Raw genomic sequence first — 8,277 nt, 5'->3', positions numbered from 1 at the left:
ACCCATGGACTCAGGTGGATCGAGAAGGGTATCAGCAAAACAGGTTGTCAGCAGGGTGTCAGCAAAAGGCTCAGGAAGCAGCCCAAGTGCATTTCCCCGGAAGTAAGGCCTGACGCAGCAACAGAGTGAAGAGGCACAGTGGAGCGCCCCACTCGGACCGCAGGTGTGCGGGTCTCACAATTTTGAATATTCACCTCCCGAAAGAAGAATCTCCTCGCAACGAAAACGTCTGACCTGCTCAGCTGCCCTCGTTTGCTGTTTACAGAGAATTATTAAAAGAGCGCAGTCGGAGCGTTTTAAACGTCCCTTCCTCACTGGCAAACAGTCCATTCCCATGAGCCCGCTGGCCTTGAGCGAATTTCCTTTTAAGGAAACAACTTTAAATTAGGAGTGAAGTCTTCTTGAATAGAAAGTTTATGTACGAAACTCCCAATCAAGGGAGACAACAAAGTTTTAATCGCATGGAATGAAATGTGCAATGTAAAATACAAATGCACAATCTGTATTTCTAGTACTTTTCAATAACAGTTTTTTTAAAAGGAAACAACCTGGGAAGGTAATGGTGCGTGGCTGAGAAATGCGCAGAGGAGGATCCTTCGCAGCCCAAAGAAGCGCCAAACGCCCGGCGAACTTGGGCAAGCGGCGTCTTCTTATCGCACGCAGCGGGGCGTGGACGGAGGCTTTCTCCCAGCGATCCCACGGAGCCGGCGGTGGCTTTGCCAAGCGCTTCCCGGCCGCCTTCTCTTCGTCGCCGCGCTGGGAGATCTGCGCTTCTTTTCTCCTGCCAAACACCCGCCAGAAAAGTCAGTCCCGGAACGGAGCTGCGAAGTGGCGTGGAGCCAACTGGGCTGCGCCAGGGCAGCTCTTCTTCGTTTGCCCATTGAATGCGGGGGGGGGGGGGGGGAAGAGAAGCCTCCCAGGTCCGTCTAGATAAAAACCCGACGGGACTCGACCAAGGTCCATGAGATGCCCGCCGAGAAAGCCACCCGGAACCTTGGCATCTCCTGGGTGCCCGCCTGTGCCAGGCGTGGTGCAGGCTTAGGAGGAACCCGATCTGCTACGGGAAGGCGGCAATTAGAGCTTTTGAGCCGACCCATCTGCTGCTGGGACCCACTCCAGAAAGAAGAGCGATCCCCCCGGGAAATCTTGGGAGGGGGCCGTTTTCCCTCCCCGCCCTATCCTAACCTCGGTAGATTCTCCTTCTGAACGGGAACTCGCCCAAGAGACTGGGGGCGGGGGGGGGGGGAGGCAGACGCCAGTCCCTCCTGTTGAGGTGGCGGGAGAGAGGCGAGCTTTGGCTAGGCATGGGTGGGGGTGGGGATCCCCTAAAGCCGAGATTCCCTGGCGGATTCGAAGGTACGATCCCACCCGGAGATTCCGAAAATAAATCCTGTTACAATCAGTGCGAGTGGCTTCTAGTTAGCTGTATAAATTTGCAGCCTTTTCGTTGCGATTATTATTGTTCTCTGTAATCTCAAGGACCCAGGGGACATTTTCATACTGGGCCTGCTCATAGGCTTGCTGGGGCGGGGCGGGGGGGGGGGCAGAACTAGCCACGGAGGGTTAAAATATTCAACCCCGGACCCATCCGCTCGATTTGCTCAACTCCGTTTGCGAGAGTTTCTTAAATACTGGAAGACCCTTAGGACACAGTTACCAACGAGCGGCCTCTTTCCCCTTTTCTTCCTCCAAAGTTCCGTGTCCCCCTTCTTCAGCTAAGGAAATTCAGGCCGGCGCAGCCCTAGACATGTTTACATAGCCCTTGCCCCCAGTTTCGGAAAGAGAGATTTGTACTCGATTAGTGGATTCTCTCCTCCCCACCGCAGTCCCGTAATGCATTTCAATGGGTTTTCTTTGGGGCCGTTCCGGAATTGAAATGTTGAAAGGGGGCGGGGAGGGAGTTTGCAATGTTTGGTTTGCTAAACGTTTTAAAGAACGACCTGTGCTTTGTTTTTCCCTTATTGAGACTAACCACTTGCACACAAAAAATTAAAATCCAAATACTGGATTGTGACTACATGTGAAAGGCTGTAAGTTTCACATCCACAAAAAAGACGTCTCCGTTGCTGATTCCCCTGAAATCCCCCCCAGAGTTGGTTTTCTATCAAAGCCAACGGAGAACAGGAGTTGCTTGAGAAGTTTCCCTCCCTACGTGGAAGCATTTTGGAACTCGGGATCCGCTAACATCTTCATTGGTTTTTTAGTGTGGAATTTCATCCCCGTTCGAGTTCGCTTTTGGAGAGCTGCAAAGGACTTCCCTTTGGGCCATTTGGGACGCCCCCCCCCCCAAATGCTCAAGTCGGCGGGGATCTCCCTGAACAGTCGTCTTTCCCGGGGCACTGTCTCCTTGACCACATTTGCATCTTCGATCTCGACACACCTCTTTCCGAGCGCCGTCTTTTAATTCGTTCCCAGCGGTCTCCAGAGCCCCGCTCTCTGCACCCACCCGGAAATCTTCTGAGGCCCCAGTCGCCGGCAGTCTGTCCGTTAGAAGTCAAAGCGCCTGGATTGAGTCTTGCAAGGGAAGGTGCCCGTGAGTGAAAGAAAAAAGCCAGCCCTGGCCGTCCAAAGGGCCCCCCAGCGAAGGCGGCGAAGGGGGGAGAGAGAGGCCCCCGGGGCAGGAGCCGAGCAGCAGCCGGACCACGCAGCCAGGTGCCCGCCGAAGGGCGGAAATTGACAAGCCGACTGCCCCTTTCCCCGCAGCACCGTGTTTGCCAAATCGAAGCCCCGGAATTGGGCTCTTTTTCCTTCTTGACTTTTCTTTCTTTCTTTCTTTTTTTGTTTCCTCTGTTTTTTTTTAAAAAGAAAAAGATGATGTCACTTAAAGGCAACGGGGAAAATTGATCTCGAGGCCTCCGCCGCCTGTTTAAACAGTTTGGGAATAATCAAAGGGGAGGGGGAGATCAAGGGAAAGGGGGAGGGGAGAGCCACCTCCTTCTCTTTGGGCGGGAGGCGGCGGCTCGGGCGCCAATGAAAAGTAGCCGCTCGCTCTTGGGGGTGGGGAGGAAAGGGGGGCTCAACTTTTTTCCTTCCCCCTCCTAGTGCCTGTTGGAAGCGAATTGAGCAATTATCTAGTTTACCTTCTCCTCTTGGAAGTTAACGATTGGCGGGATCGTGGCTGCTGCTATTGACCCAACATTTTCCGCGGAGAGAGAAAAAGACAGAGAGAGGCGACGAGAGAAAGCCACCGCCCGCCGTACAAGGAGCGCGCGGGGCGCTATGGGCCGGCGTGGGTCCACCTGGCGGGGCAAGTCGGTCTCCCGGGCGGCGGTCGAGCCGGTCAGAAGGATGGTGGCGGCGACGGCGCTGAGGATGGCGGCGGCGGGGGCAGCCTGGAGGTCGGGGCCGGAGGGCCAGGCAGCGGCGGCCGCGGGGGTGGGAGACGCCCTGCCGGCATCTCAGTGACCAGGCGCAGCAGCAGGGGCCGAATCCGCCCGAGGGACGTAGTCGGAGCCCGCCGGGCCTGCCATGGACAATAACAGCGGGCCCCCGCAGGCGCAGCAGCAGCAGCCCCCGACGGCGGCCAAGAGCGTGAGCGTGCCGCCCCGGGGAACCATGCTGAGCGCTTCCAAGCCGCTGGCCTTCTCCATCGAGCGCATCATGGCCAGGACGGCCCCCGAGCCCAAAGCCCGACCGTTGCTTCCCCATTTCTTGCCGGGCGGGGGGGCCAAGGTCGGCGGCGAGGCGGCCAAGCAGCAGCCGCCACTCAACCTGGGGCCCTCCATCCCCTGCATGATCCCCTTCGTGCCGCTGGCCTACGAACCCTTCGCCAAGGCGGGCTCGGAGGGCAGGAAGCCCCACCTGGACCCGCCTTCCTCCTCCTCCTCCTCCTCGCCGTCGTCTTCGTCCAGCTCCTCCTCGGCGGCGTCGCTGGGCTGCGCGCTGAGCCTGAAGCCCGCGGCCGACCTGAACCCGCTGCAGCACCACCACTACAAACTGGTTCGGCCCCGCGTGGTCAACCACTCGTCCTTCCACGCCCTGGGCGCCCTGGGCTACTTCAGCCGGGCCGCCGACCCGCCGCCGCCGCCGCCGCCTTCCAGCCTGGGCCTCCACCCGGTGGCCTCCTACTTCCTGGGATCGCCGCTCTCCGGACCCGCGCTCGCCTTGCAAGCCCCGACGGCACCCAAGGCCTACCTTGCGGAGAGGAACAAGCTGCAGGCGCTGCCGCCCGGCCCGGACAAGTACCCGCCGCCCACGTTCAAGGACCTGGCCGCTGCCGCCCAGCTCCACAGCGCCGCCGCCGCCGCCGCTCACCTGCTGGCCGCTGAAAAGCTGCCCTTCAAGGGTGGGGCGGCCGATTTCAGCCGCGGCTCGCCGGGCGCCAAGCCCAAAGTCTTCACGTGCGAGGTCTGCGGCAAGGCAAGTCTCTTCCCCCCCCCCCCACCATCGATCGCCCCCGCCCGCCCGCCCGCCCGCCCGCCCGCCGGCGCTCCAGGCTCCCGCCCGTCTAACCGCGCCTCTCTCTGTCTCTCCCCCTCTCTGCCCCCTCCCTGCTTTGGCTCTCAAGGTCTTCAACGCGCACTACAACCTCACTCGCCACATGCCGGTGCACACGGGCGCCCGGCCCTTTGTCTGCAAGGTCTGCGGCAAGGGCTTTCGACAGGCCAGCACCCTCTGCAGGCACAAGATCATCCACACCCAGGTACGCCCCGCGGAGGGACCGGCGGCGGTGCTGGTCGGCTCCCAGGGTCCCGCTGGCTCGCACCCGGGGCCCGGTTTGGCCCGCCGTCCGGTCATTCCCTCGGTCGTCTAAGCCTCTGGGACCGGCGCGGCGTTGACCGGTGGGGCTTGGAAACGCGGCGACCCACTTGGTGGAGAGACGCGGGTGGCGGCGATGGAGGCGAGTTCCTTCCTTCCTTCCTTCCTTCCTTCCTTCCTTCCTTCCTTCCTTCCTTCCTTCCTTCCTTCCTTCCTTCCTTCCTTCCTTCCTTCCTTCCTTCCTTCCTTCCACCGTAAAAATGTTTTCCTCTTCCTTTAATTTATTTTACCCCTAACCTCCCTCCCCCCTCCTCCTGTCCGACATCGGTTCTCGGCGTTGGTTTCCTAGGACCGCAGCCGAAGCCTCCTTGCTCAAGAGTAGGTCCCAGTGAAAGCAGGGGGCCACCCTCTGTGCGGGCAGGATGAGGCTGGGGCCTCGCGGATCCCTTCCCGACGACAGAGGACCGCGGGAAGGGGCACTTCGCTTCCCCCGGGAGGAGTTTCCCGTGGGCAGGCAAACCTCCAGAGCGGGGGGGGGGGGTCCGCAGACCCGAGGGGAGGCCGGATGGGTCCTGCTGCCCGTCGAGGCTTCTGCAACTCGCGGTGCCTTTGTCTCCCTTCGCTCGCGGCAGGAGAAGCCCCACAAGTGCAACCAGTGCGGGAAAGCCTTCAACAGGAGCTCGACCTTAAACACCCACACGCGGATCCACGCCGGCTACAAGCCCTTCGTCTGCGAATTCTGCGGGAAGGGCTTTCACCAAAAAGGTAGGCAGCCGCCCGCAGCCGGGCCTCCCTCCGGCTCCCGAGGAACTGGGGCCGAACCGACCAGGACAGGTTCAAAACCGCAGGCCTCGACTGGAATACGCAGGCTTGGCAGGCGGGATCCTCATTTCTTGAATGCCGGCGAGAACAAGGCGTCTGGGGACGCCTTTCCGTGTTTCGGATCCGGTTGAAACAGTAAAGTACAGCACGGAAAATGTGGGTTTTTTTTAAAAAAAAATGGGTCCATAGAAAAGGGGGGTTGTGGTTTGAACCAGATCCACGACCGGATTTGGGATATTTTGTTTTCTTAAAATCAAAGGGTTTACCATTCCCTTTTCGAACTCTTACTCGAAAGTAATTACAATAAGACCTCCCCCCCAAACGAATTTGGACTGTAGATTGGTTTCCAGAAGCCCGATTATCGGACTGAATCCAGTCCAAAGCCGTTGGTTATTTGTCGTTTATTTTTATGTATTTCATTTTTTTTCGCTTTTGGATCCTTTTATCGGGAAATGTGTGGGGCGGGGATAGCAAAAGCGGCATTTACAGAACGGTCGTTTGCAAGCCTGTTTAGAAGCGGCTGGTTAGAAGGAGAGATAGTATTTCAGTTTCAAACCAGTTTGTCTCTACAGTACATCCGGTCCAGAAATGGAATTAGAGCTTTCTTCTGGGTCACCACGCTTTGGTCACTGGGCTAAAACGGTTTCAGGCTGGCCATCCTATTTTGACCTATCTCGCAGGAATAATACCCTCTAATCCACTTCCCTCCATTCGAATTAAGTCCTCAGATATCCCTACTCCGAGCGTGTGCGTGCGCGCGTGTGTGGAGAGGGAGCCAGCCTCAGCCTCCCCTCAGCCTCACCATATTTCTGTTCTTGCTCTCTCTCCTTTTTTGCCACCCAGGCAACTACAAGAACCACAAGCTGACGCACAGCGGGGAGAAGCAGTTCAAGTGCAATATCTGCAACAAGGCCTTCCACCAGGTGTACAACCTGACCTTCCACATGCACACCCACAACGACAAAAAGCCCTTCACCTGCCCTACTTGTGGCAAGGGCTTCTGCAGAAACTTTGACCTCAAGAAACATGTCCGCAAACTGCACGACAGCGGTGGCAGCGGTAGCGGCCCTCTGGGGCTACCTCGAACCCCTGTCGAACCGGAGCCTCCACCGCTGCTCCCCCACCCCTGAGCCACCCGACAGCACTCCTTCTGCATGCAGTGCCTCAGTGGCCCCTCAGCACCAGCGCTGGCCAGGAGCCGCTCTCTTCCTCCGCCAAGCCGCTCTTGCTTCTGGGACTGCTGGAGAGAGGCCACAGTGGGTTTGGTGGGGGGTGGAGGAATGGAGGTCAAAGACTGCAACCTCCCCCACCTCGACTTGGGGACAAGGACTAAGGATTACATTCCCATGAGGAATTTTGGACTGTATTTATTGGGGGGAGGGAGCCCTAGCCAGGCAGCTACCCAGCTTTGCCAAATCCTCCCTTGTTGTGAGGGCAAGGGTGGGGGAGAAAAAGCCCTTCTGCTTGGTGCCCCTTAGTCTGGCCCGGGCTTGAGTGTTTTCCCTCCCTAGGCAGCCCTACCTGGTGGGATATTTCTCCATCCCTTTTCCCACAAGATGGCCTCTAATTCCAGAAACCCGTTAATAGGAGGTGCCCTTTCCAGGGTGTCAAACCAGTTGCATGCCCTGGGAAAGGATTGTTCCCGATCCTTGATCAGGTGATACTAAAAGGCGCCTCTGAGGGATCTGTTGCGCCCTGCACTGGAATGCAATCAAAACCTTTGGGATTCAATAGTGCATCTTAGTCCCAAAGAGTGCCACTCTAGAGAGCAAGAGTGATCTTGCCTTGAAGATGTGCCTGGCCTCAGAAAATCCGAGAGTCCAGGAAACTCCTCGCCCGGCCCGCCCCCCTTAGAAAACACGACCCCCTTGCCCGTACAGTGGGGGAGCGCATCAGCATCACCAGAGACCCCTTCCTTCCCCGTGCGTCAGGTGAACTGTAAGAGAGGGAGCCCCCTGCCCAAGTCTTCTCCAATGCGCAGACTTGATGTTTCTGGATAGGGGGTTGAGTTAGGGCTCTGTTACATTCCAGGCACCTGCAGCGGAATCCATGACAAACACGCCGAGTCTTCACTGTAATGTGTGAACCGGGCTACTGCCAATCTCGCTCTGATGTGTCCCGGGCCAGGGGAGCAAAGTGGCCCTTCGGATCTGGCAACCCCTGGCCAGTCCTCCCCGGGATTCTGGGCTGTATATAGTCCGCCACCCCCCACCCCCCACCCCCACTCCGCCCCACCATACATTGATGGACTTTGCCTGCTGGTGGGTGGCCCCGCCGAGGCTGCCCGCATCGGTCCTTATCAGCCCCCCAGCCTCGCCTCTTCCCTTCCCTCTGTCCTTCTCTGACTATCGTGTGGACAGGACTGAGAGGCGGTTTGGGAACGCATTTGAAATTCCCCGTTGTATTTTTTTTTAAATTATTACTATTATTATTGTTGTTATTGCACGCTCGAAAAAGAAATCCTGGATGAACTTGGTGGATCTGGTGGAAAATAACTGGGCGGATCGGGAGGGCTACTGGTGGCCGGGGAGGCCTGGGTGGGGAGCGGCGAGCGGCCAAGGGAACCGTGGATCGCCCTGGGGCTGGGCGAAGGGCTGGGTTTGAACTGGTGACCGCCAAGGCACAGTTGGAGAGGGTGAGCCAAAGAACTGGGTGGGGAAGAGGGCGGCTGCACCAACGAGGGAAAAAGCGCGCGGGGGGGGGGGGGGGGCACCCGGTCTGTTAGATCAAAGCAAAAGCGCTTGCCTGGGAGCAGAC

General features: G+C 58.3%; 1 protein-coding gene across 1 annotated transcript; it reads left to right on the top strand.

The window, feature by feature from the left end:
• Window positions 1–2,538: 2,538 nt before the first annotated feature.
• On the top strand, window positions 2,539–7,995 carry FEZF1 (FEZ family zinc finger 1). The gene is made up of 5 exons (XM_048499819.1): window positions 2,539–2,652; window positions 3,043–4,359; window positions 4,508–4,642; window positions 5,331–5,463; window positions 6,364–7,995. The coding sequence occupies exons 2-5, from the start codon at window positions 3,469–3,471 to the stop codon at window positions 6,648–6,650; spliced, it is 1,446 nt and encodes a 481-aa protein (XP_048355776.1). The 5' UTR covers window positions 2,539–2,652; window positions 3,043–3,468; the 3' UTR covers window positions 6,651–7,995.
• Window positions 7,996–8,277: the final 282 nt, after the last annotated feature.

The sequence above is a fragment of the Sphaerodactylus townsendi genome, linkage group LG06 (genome assembly GCF_021028975.2).
Source record: "Sphaerodactylus townsendi isolate TG3544 linkage group LG06, MPM_Stown_v2.3, whole genome shotgun sequence".
NCBI lineage: Eukaryota > Metazoa > Chordata > Lepidosauria > Squamata > Sphaerodactylidae > Sphaerodactylus > Sphaerodactylus townsendi.
Note: the sequence above shows the minus strand (reverse complement) of the source record. Positions and strands in the feature narration are given on the sequence as shown.